General features: G+C 42.6%; 1 protein-coding gene across 3 annotated transcripts in view; it reads left to right on the forward strand.

Annotated features, from left to right (window-relative positions):
- NIN (ninein) overlaps positions 1-19,771 on the forward strand; it is a 274,889-nt gene that overhangs the window by 142,753 nt on the left and 112,365 nt on the right. For all 3 annotated transcript variants that reach the window (XM_029598345.1, XM_029598344.1, XM_029598347.1), the window contains exon 6: positions 15,816-16,006. In XM_029598345.1, coding sequence (XP_029454205.1) covers positions 15,816-16,006 — 191 coding nt within the window. The remainder of the gene's footprint in view (positions 1-15,815; positions 16,007-19,771) is intronic.

A 19,771-nucleotide genomic window follows, 5' to 3' on the forward strand; every position in this document is an offset into this window, starting at 1 on the left:
TTTTCTCCAATTTGTTTTGTTATTTGCTAACTTCATGGAGTTCCCCCTAATCCTTCTATTATCTGTAAGAGTAAACATCCAATTCATTAGAGATGTGAATCGTGTCCTCGATCGTCTTAACGATCGATTTCGGCTGGGAGGGGGAGGGAATCGTATTGTTGCCGTTTGGGTGTTTAAAATATCGTGAAAATCGTGAGCCAGCACACTAAAACCCCCTAAAACCCACCCCCGACCCTTTAAATTAAATCCCCCACCCCAAATGCCTTAATACTTCATCAACTTTGGGAGGGAAGTACTTACTTGCCCTAAACCAATGGCAGGAAAACCGGCACACTAAAACCCCCTAAAACCCACCCCGACCCTTTAAATTAAATCCCCCACCCTCCCGAACCCCCCCCCCCCCCCCCCAAATGCCTTAAATTACCTGGGGGTCCAGCGGCGGTCCGGAACGGGCTCCTGCAATTGAATTGTGTTGTCTTCAGCCGGCGCCATTTTGCAAAATGGCGGCCGCAAAATGGCGGCGGCCATAGACCAACACGATTCGACTGCAGGAGGTTGTTCCGGACCCCCGCTGGACTTTTGGCAAGTCTTGTGGGGGTCAGGAGGCCCCCCCAAGCTGGCCAAAAGTCCCTGGGGGTCCAGCGGGGGTCCGGGAGCGATCTCCTGCCGCGAATTGTTTTCCGTACGGAAAATGGCGCCGGCAGGAGATCGACTGCAGGAGGTCGTTCAGCGGGGGTTCCGGACTGCCGCTGAACGACCTCCTGCAGTCGATCTCCTGCCGGCGCCATTTTCCGTACGGAAAACGATTCGCGGCAGGAGATCGCTCCCGGACCCCCGCTGGACCCCCAGGGACTTTTGGCCAGCTTGGGGGGGCCTCCTGACCCCCACAAGACTTGCCAAAAGTCCAGCGGGGGTCCGGAACAACCTCCTGCAGTCGAATCGTGTTGGTCTATGGCCGCCGCCATTTTGCGGCCGCCATTTTGCAAAATGGCGCCGGCTGAAGACAACACAATTCAATTGCAGGAGCCCGTTCCGGACCGCCGCTGGACCCCCAGGTAATTTAAGGCATTTGGGGGGGGGGGTTCGGGAGGGTGGGGGATTTAATTTAAAGGGTCGGGGGTGGGTTTTAGGGGGTTTTAGTGTGCCGGTTTTCCTGCCATTGGTTTAGGGCAAGTAAGTAAGTTCCTGCCCCCTTCCCCCGATTTACGATTTTTTAACGATAAATCGGGGGAATTGGTATTGTATCGTGGCCCTAACGATTTTTGACGATTTAAAATATATCGGACGATATTTTAAATCGTCAAAAAACGATTCACATCCCTACAATTCATGTTTACCCATTCTAGTCCTCTCATGAATTTATAGATGACCTCACCTACCCCCTCTCCATTCGTTTCTGTGATACTCCCTCTGAAAAGAAACAAATTGAAACTAATTTTGTTTCATGGTACCCATTTGTTTTAAACGAATGCACATCCTTAGCAGCATGAAGGCCCCAAAGCACCATGAAAAGCACAAAGCTACACCCACAGTGCAAGAGCACTTCAAGGCTCCAAATGAGGGGCAAAGGGAAACCAACCAAATTTTTACAAAGCTCTAGGCCAGGAGAAGCCAGAGGAAATTCCTGGAGAAGGAGGCCTGATGTAGCTTCCATACGGCCTCATGTGGAGAAGAGGCTGGTGGTTCAGGCTTGGAGGTGATGTTCACCATTTGCTATGGCATAATCTCAGCCCTGTTAGTATCATCTGTCTCCTCCACCTCTCGCTAGAGGGTGAGATGCTACTAACTAGAGAAGATCAAACTTATCTTCAGCCACTAACTGTTCAATATCCTTTTATTCAGAGACTCCAGGACACAGTTCTTCCTCTGAATCAGTTTTTGAAAATACTACCTACATTATCTGAGAAGCAATAATCATGGAGGAATGCGGTGCTGGTTTTGGGTGCTGCATTTCTGCTGCCTCTGCCCTTTTCTGTGATATCTATTGAAGGCCAAATACTGGACTAGACCAGTAGTTAGTAAGAACAGTAAGAGAATATAGTTTGAAGAAAACCTCCAAGATGACATGAAACCATTAAAGGTAACTGGGTAAGCTCTATTTAAAATAGATTGCTAGCACAAGACCAAATGTTTGCAAATGCTGTAAGGTAAAGGAATGTGGAAAGAATCTGACAGCTGGAGCAGAGATGGAACTACTCAGATACCAAGAGAGGTTTGGAACAGCAAAAGCAGTGGAGCTGGAGTTTAAAATCATAAACTGTTAATGCACTGCTTAGCAAGTAAAATTAGAATGCTTGGCAGAGGCAACCACTGTCTACTAGCTGGCTAAGCCTATGTAGTATTCTACAGTTAGAGTACAATAGTACATCCAGTAACTCAGTGTGTATAAAAATCACTAACACACTATGAAAGAATTCAGTGCAAAAAGTTGAGCATCAAAACTGTCCTGAAATTCAGCATACAGTTTCTTAATGCACAAGCTAATTTTTTTAACTCCTAAAGCAGTAAGCTAATGGTATGCTAATGATGAGGGAGTAATAAATAAATAAATAAAAACATAAAATGACATACAGACCAGAAAATGTGCATAAAGAAAAGGCTTAGCATACAGCAAATGATTTATGCACAGAAAATGTGGCTTATGTGCACAAATCATATTCTCTGCATATAAAGTATGATTTATATGTAAAAAATATGTACAAACAGCTTTTTTGTGCATAAATCATTTTATGCATAGAAATTGACTTCTGCACATAAATCGTTTTCTATGCTTAAAATATGAATTATGTACACAAAAAATGTTAGCACAGAAAGCATTTTTTGTGCACATAAATTATATTTTATGTGTGGGAAAACATAAAATAGAGGCCCCAGCATCAGGACCCCAGCTTCTGCCCGTAAACTAATATTAGCCCTGGAAACTTTACTCCACCTCGGACTAGGAGTTAAGTTTCTAGTACTAAGAAAACACCAGATAAGCCAGCACACATCTCTGCATTGGGGGGTAATAACTAATGCCTTCATTAGCATGGAATTTGCATGTGAGGGTGCTCACTTAAATGCACATTGTGTGCATTGGCAGTAAAGTTTGCACACACAAAATGTGTGCACAACTGAGGGTTAAACTGTATGCTATGCTGAACACACCTTATTGCATTGGTCTTTGACAAGACACAGGCTGGTGTTCAATGTAGTCTGTCTCTGGAGCTAATAGTAGATGTAGAGTTACTGCAATCTAGTCTTCTACTCTGCAGTGTAGAGATTGAGACAGGCAGAGTGATAACAAAACCCCCAAGATAAAGCATCAGGGTATGGAAACAAAGAACAGAGCTGGTATTGAAAATAGCACAGAAGCATCAAAACCCCAAAGAGGTAGTGTGTTGTCACAAACAGCATGGAGGCAGCAAGACCCACCAAAGTGTAGTATGAAGGGTGTGTCGTAAACATCATAGAGTGTTGGGGTATAAAAAAACAGCACAGATGCATCAAAACCACCAAGAGGTAGTGTCTGCTATGACAAATAGAATGGAAGCAGCAAAACCCCCAAGGCATCAGGAAAAGGGGCAAAGAGAACCAACAGAATTAATATGAATAGACCAAGGTACCAAAAGAGTAGTAAAGGCAGCACCAATAGTGGCATGGATACCACAAGGCACACCAGTGGCAAACCAGTACCTATAGTAGCAGATTTTCTTCAAGGCACCATGAAAAAGTCAGGAGCCAGGCAACACAATGACAATATAAGACCTAGACAGCAAAGCATAGAGCCAGGAAAGAGGTGGGGTGAGAGGAGAAACTTGTAATTTTTTAAAACTTTTTTTTTCTTTTTTGAGACAGAACTAGGCTGAGAACCTAGAGGGGTGCAGCAAAATAGCAAGGTGGAGAAACAAGGAAAGAGGTAAAGTGAGAAGAGTGACTTGTAAATTTTTTACATTTTAGTTTGGGAGACAGAACTCTCCAGTATAACAGAGAGAAGTAGGGTGAGATCCAATAGGCAAACAGATTAGAGGCATCAAAATGCCCAAGATGTAGTGTCTGTGATATGGAAGAATGGCAGGAAGACCCCCCCCCCCCAGTCTGTAGGATCAGGGATATGACAGCAAGACCCCTAAATTGTAGCATAAGTGGTATAACAAGCAAAGTGGCAGCAAGACCCCCCCAAAGTACTTTGTTGTCCTGCCCCTCGCATGGAAATTCTCGGAAACCTAGCGAAGGCAGACTGATTTATAAGAAGGCCAACATTTTCAATAACTGTTATCAGCAGTGAACAATGAGAGCTTATAATGTCCCCAGCCATCGAGAATACACATTCACTGGGTATGCTGGTTGGTGGAAAGGAAAGATAATGCTGGGCCACCTTGGCCAGACCACATACTTGTCTGCCCAATATGCCAACGGATTTGTGGCTGTGGTCTTAATAGGCTCTGTCATATATTATGTCATAGAAATTTCTGCTGGGATCTCCTTTGCTGGGGTGAAGAAAAGATCTCTGCTGCTATAGCTTGTGTCAGGAAAGACAGTTTTCAGGAGGCAACATAGATGTGGCATATTAAGGTGGGGGAGAAAGTGGTAGCTAGCACTACTCTCTGGGGTGGCCACATTTTTCTGTGCTGCATCTGCATTGTGACTCTGCCTTTGGGTAATCATGTTCATGCACCCTAGCTACTAGTATCTCCTTCAAGTAAGTGAGATACTGGGACTGAAGGACAAGACTTCCTTTCACCCATGGGTTTCAAGCCATGGCAAGCATGTAAATATTTTTTGTCAGACGTTTGTCTCTCTTGAATCTGCTGCTGCAAGGAGTCCACAAACTGCAACACTTGTTTCCAGAATGCAGATCCTTTGTAGCATCATTGAAGGGTTTCAGGATTTGTATTAACTTCCTCATCACTACCCAATCATACTGCCTCAAGGGGCAATCCACGCAGATCTGTTTCCAAACACAGGTCATGAAGGGGTGTCTGCTGTTTCGCTAGCCACTGGAGTATCAGGTAAGTAGAATTCCAATGTGTGCCAACATCTTGAATCAGCTGTTTATGAAGCACCTGCACCTCTCTATCACCTCTTTCAGGACTGGAATGCTGTATTCCTTGATCCCCAGCCCCAGGGCATCCCTTTCTACCAGGTGTAGCAGGTATGCAAAGCAACAGATACTCTGATTACACCCATCTTCCACTGCCCTTATATTTGCACCAGTCTGTCACAAAAAAAAACTTTAACTTATCCAAACCTTTTATAAACCCAGTTATACTAACTGCCATAACCACATTCTCTGGCAACAAATTCCAGAGCTTAATTATGTGTTGAGTGAAAAATAATTTTCACCAATTTGTTTTAAATGAGCTACTTGCTAAGTTCATGGTGCCCCCGAGTCCTTCTGTTAGCTGAGAGAGTAAATAACCGATTCACATATGCCTGTTCTAGACCTCTCATGACTTTGTAGACCTCTATCATATCCCCTCCTCAGCATCTCTTCTCTGAGCTGAACAGCCCTAACCTCTTTAGCCTTTCTTCATAGGAGAGCCATTCAATCCCCTTTATCATTTTGGTCATCCTTCTTTGTACTTTCTCCAATGCAACTATAACTTTTTTGATGGGGCAACCAGAATTTCACACAGTATTCAAGTGCAGTCTCACCATGGATTACTCAGTCCGGCTCTCCTCCTTGGACTAATGCCCTTCTTAGATTATATCAAACAACTCGGCAATTAAGGTCATCACAGCGTGGCTTACTGGATATACCTTCCAACCATCATGCCCATCTCGCTTCAACAGGAGAAACTGCTTTTTCTGTAGCTGCTCCTTCCACCTGGAAACCTGGAACTCCCTACCTTACGAGGTCCGGATGCAAGAAAACCTTAAGAAATTTAGGTTTTCTTTAAAAAGCTTCCTCCTTCAATGTTCCTAGAGCGAGTTCCAAATATTTGATGCTGGTAATATCATGATATGCTATATTTTGATGTTTTTTGTACATGACATGTTTTTTATTTTTGTCTTTGTTTTGTATATGATATAATTTTATGGATGTTTTACTGTAAATTGCTTAGGCCAAAACATTTTTGTTAAATGATCAATACATTTTAATAAATGAAATGGAGTGATACAGAGGCATTATGACATCCACTGTTTTATTTGCCATTCCCTTACTAATAATTCCTAATAGGGATGTAAATCGTTTTTTGACTATTTAAAAAAAATCGTCAGATATTTTTTAAATCATCAAAAATCGTTAGTCACGATACAATAGAAATTCCCCTGATTTATCGTGAAAAATCGTAAATCGGGGGGGGGGGGGGGGAAACCGGCACACCAAAACAACCCCTAAACCCTCCCCCACCCTCCCGAACCCCCCCAAAATGTTTTAAATTACCTGGTGGTCCAGTGGGGGGGGGGGGGGGTCCCGGCGTGATCTCCCGCTCATGGGCCATCGGTGCCATTTTGGCTGCCACTAATATAAATGGCGCCGATGGCCCGATAAAAAATAAAACCCCACCCGACCCTTTAAAATGACCCCCTTAGCCTCCCCCCTCCCCCCCCCCCCCCCCCCCCCCCCCAAAACCTTTTAAAATTACCTGGTGGCCCAGCGGGAGCGCAGGGAGTGATCTCCCGCTCTCAGGCCATCGGCTGCGTTAATAAAGATGGCGCCGATGGCCCTTTGCCCTGTCACATGGTAAGGGCAAAGGGCCATCGGCGCCATTTTTTTTTAGCGCAGCCGAAGGCCTGGGAACGGGAGATCGCCCCCCCCCCCCCCGGACCACCAGGTATGTGTAAAACGTTTTGGGGGGGGGGTCGGGAGAGTGGGGGAGGCTAAGGGGTAATTTTAAAGGGTCAGGGTGGGTTTTTTTTATCGGCGCGGGCCTCACTAAAAAAAATTAGAGATGTGAATTGGAATCGGAACCGATCCCAATTCACATCTCTAACTATCAGATTCCCCCCCCCCCCCCCCCCGATCGTTAAAACGATCGGGCACACGATTCACATCCCTAATTCCTAACATTGTTTGCTTTTTTGACCGCCACAGCACACTGAGCAGACAATTTTAATGTATTATCCCTATGATGCCCAGATCTCTTTCCTGGGTGGTAACTCCTAATAGGAGCTTAACATCATGTAACTATAGCAAGGGTTGTTTTCCCCCCTATATGCATCACCTTGCACTTGTCCACATTAAATTTCATCTCCATTTGAACACCCAATCTTCCAGCCTGACAAGGTCCTCCTGCAGCTTATCACAATCCGCTTGAGGTTTAACTACTCTGCCTAATTTTGTGTTATCCACAAATTTGATTTACCTCACTGGTCAAACCCCATTCCAGATCATTTATAAATATATTAAAAAGCACTGGTCCAAGTAAAGATTCCTGAGGCACTCCAATGTTTACCTTTTTCCACTATGAAACAGGCCATTTAATCCTACTCTCTGTTTCCTGTCTTTTAACCAGTTTATAATCCACTAAAGGACATCACCTCCTATCCCAAGACTTTTTAGTTTTCTTAGAAGCCTCTCATGAGGGACTTTGTCAAATGCCTTCTGAAATTCCAAATACACCACATCTACCAGTTCCCCTTTGTCCCCATGTTTATTCACCCCTTCAAAAAAATGTAGGGGATTTGTGAGCCAAGACTTCCCTTGGGTAAATCCATACTGGCTGTGTGTCCTATTAAACCATGTTTAATTGGAATACCTTATTCAACCCTCAAACCACTCCAGATACTACAGAACTCAGCTGCCAGAGTCCTAACAGGAACAAAAAGAAATGCACATAACGCCCAGTTTGACATCACTTCATTGGCTCCCAGTTAAAGCACGTATTGCATACAAATCAATGACCATCATTCACAAAATTCTAAACAATGATCATCAAGGACTAAATACCTTAAACATAATCCCCCAGAATCCTCCAAGAAACCTACGCTCTAATAACTCAGGATATTTATACATCCCCCCCCCATCAGAGATGCACATCTGGCAACAACAAGAGAGAGAGCCTTTTCCATTGCCTGCCCTAAACTTTGGAACTCCCTACCTAAAGATCTGAGAACCCAGCACAACCTAAAAACTTTCAAAAAAGACCTAAAAACATTAATGTTTCACAAATTCTACACTGACCTTCATACTTTTGATCATACCAACTCACAATTGAACTTTCATCCAAAAACCTCAGAATAACTTCTCTCCAACTAGAACCTACATACCTTCCTCGTCCCACTTAATAATACTTTCTGGACTTGAAATGTTTAGCTTCTGTTTAATATTCACTTTGTTGTACTTTTTGCACAACTGTTAAGAAAATGTATACTTTGTAAACCGTTATGATGGTTCTACCGAATGACGGTATATAAAACTCAACAAATAAATGTCTTCCTAAATGTTCTGTGATGTTATTCCTTATATCAGTTTCCATGACTTTTCCCAGCACTGAAGTCAGGTTCACCGGTCTATAGTTTCTTGGATCGCCCCTGGAGCCCTTTTTAAATATCGGGGTTACATTGGCTACCTTCCAGTCTTCATGTACAACTGATGATTTTAATGATAGGATACAAATTAATTGTAATAGGTCTGACATTTCATGTCCAGGTGATTTACTATTCTTCAGTTTGTCAGTCTAACCTACTACATCTTCCAGGCTCACCCACCATGATTTGGTTAAGTTCATCTGAGTAGTCACCCTTGAAAACAATCTCCAGAACAGGTATCTCCCCAACATCCTCTTCAGTAAACACAGAAGCAAAGAATTAATTTAGTTTTTCCGCAATCGCCTTATCTTCCTTAAGTTTCCCCTTTAACCCCTCTATCATCTAACAGTGCAACCTACTCCCTCGCAGGCTTTCTGCTTCGGATATATTTAAAGTTTTTATTATGAGTTTTTGCCTCTATGGCCAAATTCTTTTCAAATTCTTTTCCCCTCTTCTCAGTTTCTTTCATTTAACTTGCCAATGCTTATGCATTGTCTTGTTTTCTTCAATGGATCATTCTTCCAATTTTTAAATGAAGATATTTTGGCTAAAATACTCTTCCACCTCACTTTTTAACTATGCCAGCAATTGTTTCCACCTTTCTTAATGCATGGAATACATCTGAACTGAGCTTCTAAGCTGGAATTTTTAACATCTCCATGCCAGTTGCACAGGCTTAACCTTTTTAGCTCCACCTTTTAGGGTTTGTTTGTTTTTTTTAACTTTTTCTCATTTTATTAAAGTTTCTCTTTTGAAAGTTGAGTGCTAGAGCTGTGGATTCACTTACTGTCTCCCTGTTCAGTCATTAATTCAAATTTGATCATATTATGATCACTATTACCAAGCGGCCCCACTACCTTTGCTCTCTCACCAAATCCTGTGCTTCACTGAGCATTATATCTAAAATTGCTCCCTCTCTTTTCGGTTCCTGAACCAATTGCTCCATGAAGTAGTCATTTATTCCATCCAGGAACTTTTTCTCTCTAGCATTTCCTGATGTTACATTTACCCAGTCAATATTGGGGTAATTGAAATCTCCCAAATCAAACCAAATGGGAACTTAAAGGTAAATATTAAATTATAGCCTAAATAAACCAACCAGTCTTCTCTATCATTCACCTTCACACTTTAATGCACTATATTTTTTTAAAATTTTTTCAGAAATTTTCAAAATCATTATTTTCTTAAAATTTGAATGTTAAACACAGTCCAGAGAATATATTCCAAAAATGAATTTTAAGAATCAATATATAGCGCTATATAGAGAGGGAGTGACATTGTTTGGGGGCATGAGTGGAAGCACTAAGCAGCTGCCTAGAGCACTACTGTTTTGAGGATGGCACAGCAGTGGCAAGATTGCAATGATTGTGACTCCTTGCTCTTTCCTTCTGTATGGGCCCAGAAGAGGAAGATGTCATGTGGGCCTGTAGAGGTGGGAAGAAAGAGGTGCAATCACCATGGCCAGAAGGAGCAGGAGCAGCATTGGCCCTCAGCCCGGGAGGAAGGAAGAGTCCAGTCAGCTCTGTGGGCTGAAGATGGAGGCTGCTACCACTTGTGCATTCAGGAAAGGAAGAGTTGAATGTATGTGTATTGAACATGAATGTGTATGTGTGTTTATGAGAGAGATACAATGCCAATTACAAAACTTAGATATTAATCCATGGATGCCTGCCTGAGTCTACATGTCTCCATTTGCCCCTCGACTGCTCAAGTTTGTGTTGCCACGAGGGACTTTATAGTGTAGGAAATAAGGAGGATGAAGGTTTCTTGAATGTTTTGAAAATTTCCTTTAGTCAGTTCTCTGTCCCTCTTCCATTTTGTATCTTTTGAGAGAGGATTTTCTACCAGTTTTGATATTGAATTCCTCTATACGAGAAGGTGGGGTTCCTGATAATTTTGAGAGTTCTTGTTCATCCTGTGTTAAAACGGGGTAATCTCCCTTTGGACAGTCCAGCTAATTTTTGGCCGATTTCTAATCTCTCTACTATGTGTAAATTGCTAGAAAAGGTGGTGTATTCCCAGCAAGATTTTTTTTTTTATTAATAATAAAATACTACAGTGGGGTTTTTGCAAAACCCACAGTACTGAGCCATTACTAGTATCAGTAACTAATCATCTATTACAAGAATTTGATTGTGGTTCAGCTGTAAACTGCTGTATTTCGTGATATATCTTTGGCCTTTCTCTTTCTAATTTGATTCTTTAAGAACGTCTTTGGTATTTTGAAATCCGAGGTACGGCTTGGTTTAAATCTTTTTTTTAGGGGCTAGTCAGCAGCAGGTCTGTTTTAATTATTCTTATCTTCAGCTCTTTTTAATATTTAAATTAGGCTGCTTTGTTCTGTACTTGACTAATATGGAATAGTTTCGAATTTATGCTTACATTCAGCTATTTTATTTTCCAATGAGGGGTGTCTTGAAGTTAGCCTTAGAGCATGTTTCAAGTAGTTTATGTACTATTAATCTTTGGTTATGTCAAAATCAGTTTTTGCTAAATGTGTCTGAACCCGAGGCAATTTGCTTTACAAGAGATGCTGATTAGATAAATAATCAGAATGTTAACTGTCTTTCTGCCTTGGGTGCCTCTGTTCCATTTAAGGACTGGGTTTAGAATCTGGGTTTTTGTTTCCTTCAAGACCCAGATTCAACAGATTCTTTGCACTGGTTATTATAAGATGCGATTACTCAGTCACCTGAAATTAGTCCTAAATGTGACTGATTTTGTGCTATAGTTCAAGCTTTTGTCCTTACCACCATAGATTATTGCAATTCCCTTTTTTTTTTTTTTTTTTTTTTTGGAGTACCATGTTGCCGCCTGCTTAGTTTTAGGGGGGGTGGCAGTGGTATCATGTGACCCTGCTTCTAAGGGAATTTCAGTTGTTGCCGGTCTATCAGTCTGTATATTTTAAAGTTTAGGATTTAGTGTTTAAAGCTCTGAAAGCTGGTGTCCCTTCTTACCTATCTAATTTGTTACATCGTTATGTTATGTTTATTGCGTTCTTTGCACAAATCTCTATTTAAAATGAATATAAATGTTTTATTCTTTTTTTTTGTTCTTCACCTAGCATGTTTGTTACTCATAGGTGAAATAAAAATATTAATAAATAACTGGGAACTCAAAACCCTCCTCAATTTTCTCTTTCCTAAAGAAAACAGCCACATTTTGAGCATTTTTTGGCATATGTAAGCGCTCTTGACTCCTCCCCCTTATTTATTTGTAAAATTTCTGAATTGCTTTATAGATCTTACAATAAAATCTTTCAATATTTAATGTCCCTTTTCTGCAGTATTCCTAACATCTTGATAGCCTTTTTGAGGACAGTTGCTGAAAAGCAAACCCCTTGATGCTCGTGGCTTAGCAATAACCTTATCCAGTGTAAGGATAACATTTTTGTGCTTTGATTCTAGGCCTTTCTAGGTATGGAGAGCGAGGAATTTTTATCCTTATTAGTTTTAATTATTGTTGGGTATTTTGAAATTTTTTATTGATTTTTGGGAAGTCTTTAAACAATTTTATGAGTTTAATTATAGAATAATGTTCTATTTGTCAGCTGTTTTGAAGTTTGTATATTTTATTAGTATAACTTTACTACTATGATGCTTTAAATTTTGTGATTGTATTTAATGTTTTATGAAGAATGGTGGTGATTCTGTTTTTGCAGTGTTCCACTGCAAACAGTTTGGCTTGTGGTTTCCAGTTCGGTTTTTATCTGCACATTTCTATTTGTACTTTATGGTCTCTTTATTCTGTACTTGGATAACGAGGTAAGGCATTCTGTTACTGAGTAGTTTTTGTGTAGCAATCTATAGCTGCCTGACGTGCTCTGTTACCCTAGTAGGGATGTGTTTAGGTCCTGGAGTAAGGGTAGGCAACATTTTGAAGTGGTGTGCCAAAATTACATAGGGGGGTAGGTAACTCTGGTCCTCAAGTGCCACACGCCGGTTGGCACCCTGATCTGCCAGATTCCTTTCATATAACTCTTGAATATTAATTTAATTGACATTAATTTTCAATTAAAATATTCAGGGTTTGTAAAAATATGATTGAAATTGATGTTTTTTCCTCATGCAAAAACAAAATTATAAAAAGAAGAGAAAAATGACTCTAACTCCATCTCTTCCTTGACAATACACCACCTATTAGGATAACAGACCAGGCCAGGCTGCCATAGATCCCTACACAGAAACTACACGCTAGCTAGCTGAATACCTCCCCTCAGTCACACATGCAGAACCTCACGAAACACAGAATGAAGTGGCCATAAAAATGTATAAATAAAAAGATGCAGACAAAAGTGAACCGGAAACTGCGAACAACCAAATTCTGCATAAAGTTAAAAAATGGATAAATAGAAACATTACCATGCCTCATAAAACATCAAACAAAATTAAGAAATATAAAACATCAATCATAATTGTCAAACCATACAAAAAAAATATATTTCAAAACAGCTGGCAAATAGAATAATATTCAATAATTAAAAACGCACACAATTTTTTAAATTTTCCAAACAAAAGATTTCTACTAAAAGACATCAAATAACACCTAATAAAAAAATTCTGCTCTTCATACCTGGGAACTTTTGATTTCTAGTCACCCTGAAATTGTCATTAATTAGTTGGGGTGATTGCATGTGGGCAGGGTGTTAGTACACTTCTGTCTCTCTCTCTCATACATACTCACACATGCTCTCTCTTTCCCCGCATGCAGTCACACATGCTTTCTCGCTCCCGCGTGCAGTGGCTCTCTCTCTCTCTCTCTCATGTGCAATCCTACATACATACATCTTACTGCATGGGCATTTTCTCAGCTGTCAGCAAGATGGGGTCTGCTGGTGGCCGCTGGGTCTTCCTTTTCTCTTCGGCCATCACAGGCACAGCTTGCTGGGTCTCTTAATCTTCAGCCACCAGCAGGAGGAGATCCAGTGGTGGCTGCCAAATAGTTTTTCTCTCTTCTGCCATAGGATGGACTCCGTGGCAGCCTCCAACATTGTGGAGTGTGCGGCAGCAGGAGTCACATTTAACCAAACATCCCCTGCTGCTGTGGGGCTGGTCTCACGATAAGAGCTGCAAGACTGCACCCGCAACAGCAGGAGATGTTTGGTTAAATTTGACTCCTACTGCCAGCACGTAATCACCACGATTCTGTGACTCAGGACTGCGTGCAAAACTTAGTGGCTGCCACTCAGCTGCCACCGGTATTCAGTGCTGCTGCTGTGTCAGTAAAAATGGCTTTGTGTGCCACAGGTTGCCAACCCCAGACCTGGAGTAATATTTGCAGTGTTGCAATTTCATGGTTCTTACTGTTTGAATGCTGGCAGTTAGTGTTTTGGTGTGGGAAGTTTGCTATGTTGTAATTGTAGTTCAGTATATTTATAGCTTTCTGGGGCCGGGGCCAAACCCAACATGCTTTTTCAATAGGCCTAATATCATAAGAGTTCCTAGTGGGTTTGTTTTTTTGTTTTTTTTTGCAGGGTTTTTCATTGGTGCCACAGCAATATGTATGTAAATATAACATACATATTGTTGTAAGTAATGATTTTACCTCAGAAGACTGTACATTGAATTTATTTTTCATGTAAAATCGGTTATTGCGTAATTATTAAATGTGTATGAGGGCAGAAGGGGGCACAAAGCTAGAAGGTTCACCCTGAGAGAGTTCACCTCACACATGCCCTCACCATTCACTCGCTCCCTCAACCAGAAGGGCATTCTGCTGCCCCTGTGTGAGGGATGAGGAGGAAAGGAAGAGCTATGTCAGAGGAGGGAGCAGTGCCAGACTTAGGAACAAGCTACCTAAGCTATAGCTTAGGGCTACAGTGGTAAGTAGATAGAATTGAAGCACCGATGTGACCTCTGGTAGTTTCTCTGCATGGAGTGTCAGTTACCCCCTACATTCCTTGTTGGGCAAACTGGTACATTTTGGTCTTTATCTGCTGTCATTTACTTTACACTCAGGCCAATACAGAACGGTGCGCTCGGCCAAGCGCACTGTTAGCCCCCTTTTGGCCGCGCATTTTCGACACGCTATTTTTACCCCTTATACAGTGTAAGGGGTAATAGCGCGTGGAAAATACGCAGCCAACCCTCCTGAAACTAATAGCGCTCATCGCATGCAAATGCATGTTGATGAGCCTATTAGGGAGTCACCCGCAATACAGAAAGCTAAATGTGCAGCCAAGCCGCACATTTTACTTTCAGAAATTAACCAAAGGCAGGTGTTAATTTCAAGATGACACAGAAAAAGCTGAAAAAACTGTTTTTCTGTACACCCTCTGACTTAATATCATAACAATATTAAGTCGGAGGCCCCAAAAATAAAAAAAAATAAAAAAAATCTTCTTTAAAAAAAAAAAAAAAAAAAAAATCTGCCCGCGGGTTGGAAGATGGATGCTCAATTTTGCCCGCGTCCGTTTTCCGAACCCGTGGCTGTCAGCAGATTCGACAACTGATGCCGATAAAATTAAGCATCGGCTGTCAGACCATATAGTGTCCCTAGCGCCTCCTTATTAGCGTGGACCCTAATTTAAATACTGAATCGCACGCCCAGGAGAGGTGCCTGGGGCATCAGGAGAGCGGGCACTCGCCTCGGAGCGCCGGCTCTCCCGCGGATTGTACTGTATGGGCCTGTATGTATTTAGAGGCTCCTTACAATAACATCATAAATGACCACAGATGAAGACCAACATGGCCCATCCAGTTTGCCGAATAGCAATCTGCCATGTTGGGTACATGCGTATACAAATTCCCACACTTCCCCCTTCCATTGTGTCTTTTAATGTTGTAACTGCTGTTCCATGAAAGGTTATCCCTTGCTGTCTAGGAAAATTACTAAATTAAACTTTTAAATATGTTTGTTTGTTTTTTTTTGGTGTTGCTCTGCAGCCTGTAAACTTGATAGTTTAGGGACTCAGCATGCCTTAATCCAGTCCCAGGGGAAGGCAGTGCTGGCCTTTGGCTTGACCTATGTCTGTCTGGGCTTGGGGATGGGTTCCCTTTTATGCCTCTTTTCTCTGAATCATCAGCTATCAGTGACCGTAAAAGCCACTGCACAGACCTTTTTTTTTTTTTTTTTTAATACTAAAATTCTTCCTAAAGCTTTGGCAAAATTGCAGCATTTGCTCTTTCTGAAGACACATGAGCAACAGGAAGTGGCTGAAGGATAGTATCTGCCCAGGAATGGAGGAGTTCCTCCTTAGTACATAGATCTCAGCATTGCATTGTGAGGTACATTGCTGACCGTTGCACGCATGTCAGGTCTCTGCATTGACATTCCTACCTGAGTCAGTGTGTAATCCTGTTTTATCGTGTTGTCAGTCGTTCTGTATTCATGCCTGGCATGTTCTTTTTTTGCTTCAGGTCAGTTGAGATTTTGGAACCCGGATGACTTAAGCACTTCACAAAATCTGTTTTCACCATCCCAAGACTGGCTAGAAGAGAAGCTTCAATTAATTTGTGAGGATCTGGGGATCACGAGAGATGGTCACCTGAACAGGAAAAAGTTGATCACCATTTGTGAGCAGTACTGCTTCCAGCAACTTGAAGGAGAGGTAAGCATGCCAGTGTGCCACAGTGTTTGCCTTCTGTGCTGCGACTTTGAGAGGCTTGTGGGTGAAATTAAAAATTCAATTAATCATAGACTTGCTAACTATCATTATTTTGCTTTGCCTCCTGGGAATGTCTCAAGTACAGTTCTAGATTCCTGTATTGGTTTTTAAATCTTTGTCTTTAGCTTTATTTATCAGATCTATTTTCCGCCTTTCAGGCACTTCAAAACAGATTGCATTCGGGTATTGTAGGTATTTCTCTGAACCCAGAGGACTTACCATCTAAAGTTTGTACCTCAGGCAATGGTCCTGTGGTTTTGAGAAACTATCCTAGTCTGTATACTCCAGGACAACAGTTACATTCAGTTGCTGATATTACTTTATATATTTTTTCAGTAAAAGACATCAGATATGCTGAGAGTAGGAACAGTGTTTTTTGCAGCGTTTCACCCATTTTGTAGAATGCATTACCTAAATATATTCATCTTAACAATGAGTAGGGATGTGAATTGGTACCGGATTCGTTTCCAGTATTGAGTTCGGGTAAAAACTGGGGGAAATCTTCGTTCCCCCCAGTTTTTACCAGTTTTTGTCGGCTGTCTCGTGCCGGAAAAAAAACCCCACCCCGACCCTTTAAATGTAATTCTTTCGAATCCCCCACCCTCCTGACCCCCCCCCCCCAAACTCTTTTAAAGTACCTGGTGGTCCACTGGGGTCCCAGGAGCAATCTTCCGCTCTCGGGCCGTCGGCTGCCAGTAAACAAAATGGCGCCAATGGCCCTTTGCCCTTACCATGTGACAGGGGTATCAGTGCCATTGGCCGGCCCCTGTCACATGGTAGGAGCAATAGACGGCCGGCGCCATCTTTAAAAATGGCGTGGGCCATCCAGTGCTCCTACCATGTGACAGGGGCCGGCCTTCCACCCTTCTTAGTCCTACCCAACGCTTCCTTCCCTTGTCCTCAACCCACCCCTCCGTGATCTCCGAGTCCCCTGCTCCATCACAATCCAGCACTCTCTTCTCCCTTGCGTAGCCTGGCCCCCCAGCACATTCCCAACCACCCTCCTTAACTTGACTCCAGCACATTGCTCACTTTCGTCCCACTGCCCAATCCCTGCACACTTACTCTCCCTCCTCTGCCTGACTTCAGCACATCCTGACCCCCTTTCCCTCTGAGTGGCCCAGTTCCAGTATGTTATGCCTCCCAGCCCCAGCCTGATCTCAGCACTCCCTTCTCCCCAGCCAGTATGACCACAGCACATTCTGTTTCAGTGAAGGTGCCCCCAGGACACCCCCCCCACACACACCCACACACACAACCTTTGTCCACCCCAGCCCTTACCAAATTGCAGATCCGTGGATCTTCTGGGGGCAGGAGGCATCCCCCACTGCTTCTGTCCCAGTCCTCCGGCTTAGCAAACTGGCTGCTGCTCAATGTTATGCCAGCAGCCCTTAGGTTGACCGGCCATTTTGCTAAGCTGGAGGAAGGACAGGAGTGCCCGGGGATGCCTTCTGCCCCTGGAAGCTCTGTGGAATAAGGATTTGGTAAGAGTTGCGATGGGGAGAGTTCGGTGGGGAGTGTTAAGGGCTGGAAAGGGGGCTTCACTGAAGCAGGTTTGGCAGAAGAAGGCAGAACAGGACCTGTAAATGTTTTTTTAATTTTTATTTTTTGCAATCTATAGGATAGTGGTTAGTGGAGAGCATGTGCACACTACCAGTTTGCCAAAACTCACCACAACCACCAAGCATATTGGGGTAGATTTTCAAAGGGTTACGCACGTAATATACATGCGTAACCCTTTAAAAACACTCCTGCGCGTGCCAAGCCTATTTTGCATAGGCTCGATGGTGCGCGTTCCAGGGCTTGCGCGCGCCATGTCCCGGGGCTTTGGGAAGGGGGCGGGGTCGTGGGAGGGGCACTGGTCCGGGGGCAGGACCAAGGCCTCTGGCACAGCGGCTGTGCTAGGGGATGGTGCGCAGCAGCCAGCCGGTACACACAAGTTAGGGGATGGTGCGCAGCAGCCAGCCGGTACACACAAGTTAGGGGATGGTGCGCAGCAGCCAGCCGGTGCACACAAGTTAGGGGATGGTGCGCAGCAGCCAGCCGGTGCACACAAGTTACGCCTGCCAGAGGCAGGCGTAACTATAGAAAACAAGGTGGTGGGATTTAGATAGGGCTGGGGGGTGGGTTAGATAGGGGAAGGGAGGGGAAGGTGGGGGGAGCAGAAGGAAAGTTTCCTCCTGCCTCTGGCAGGCGTAACTTGCGCGCGCCGGCTGGCTTCCGGCGCACCATCCCCCGGCACAGCCACTGTGCTGGAAGCCTCAGTCCTGCCCTCGTTTCCTCCGATTTTGGAGCGGCCTTGGAGGAAACGGGGAAAGCCATCGGGGCTCCTCTAGGGCTCAGCGTGCACAAGTGTGCACCACCTTGCGCGTGCCGACCCCGGATTTTATAACATGCGTGCGGTAGTGCACGCATATTATAAAATCGGGTGTACAATTGTGCACGCCGGGTAGTGCTCACAATTGTACCCCGTGCACGCCAATTCGAAAATCTGCCCCATTTTATATATATATTTGTTTTTTTTAACTTCTGTGTAGAATATTTTTATGATTTTGTTATAATTGTTTTGGGGGAGTTTTGTACATCGCCTGGATCTGTTTTAGTGAACAGGCATCTCATAAATGTGTTAAAATAAATACAACATAAAATGCCAGATTAGCCACCATTGCTTTGAGCAAGGTAGTAAATATTAAATAATGGGCATTAACAATATAATTTTATTGAAAATGTTGCCCAGATTCTTGCAATAAATCAGAAAAGTTCACATTAAACTGTATTTTTTTTATTTATCAGTTTTACATACAATTACATACAATTAACAAAACCTTTTTTGCCATGAAACAAGAAAAGAAATATCTTTTACCAAATTTCTACTCACATTTCTACTGTATTCTTGATGTTACACTGCTTGCCACAGTACAGTATCCTGTGCCTCCACCCCAATCTATCATAAATGCTGTTCCATAGAAAATCTTTTAATAGTGTGCTTTGACTCAATGTACTATATACTTATTTATTTATCTATTTTACAGCTTTTATATACCGGGATTAGTGGGGACATCATACCGGTTCACATATGAACAAAAGGACTGAAATTACATAATAACAGGGAGAAGGAACTTGGGGGGGAGGGGGGGTAACTTAAGAGCAGAGTTGGAGGACAGGCTATATACATCAGATAAGGTAACTCTATGAGAGATCAAACATACAGTATCATAATATAGCGATACCATCTTAATATACAATATCTTAGCAATTATTATCTTAAAAATTTTAAAGTCTTGGAGTGGAGATATGTTTGAACAACAAGGTTTTTAGTTTTTTTTTTAAATTTGACGGAGCATGGTTCTTATTGGATGTTGTATTTATTGGGGTTACTGCTTATTTTAGGGTATAATTTCTTTAGATGTACTCTTAATCTCTTTGATTCTGTGTCTATAAAACAAATAAAGTTCTCATAAAAATATAAGAAGTTGCCATACTGGGACGGACAGAGAGAGGGTCCATCAAACCCAGCATCCTGCTTCTAAATCCAGGATACAAGTATCTGGCAAATACCCAAACAGTAAATAAATCCCATGCTACTAATTCCAGTAATAAGAAGTGGCTTGATTAAAGCAGTTTATAGACTTCTCCTCCAGAAACTTGTGCAAATCATTTTTAAACCCAGCTATGCTAACTCCCTTAACCACATCCTCTGGCCATGAA

This window comes from Rhinatrema bivittatum, chromosome 4, assembly GCF_901001135.1.
Source record: "Rhinatrema bivittatum chromosome 4, aRhiBiv1.1, whole genome shotgun sequence".
Classification (NCBI taxonomy): Eukaryota; Metazoa; Chordata; class Amphibia; order Gymnophiona; family Rhinatrematidae; genus Rhinatrema; species Rhinatrema bivittatum.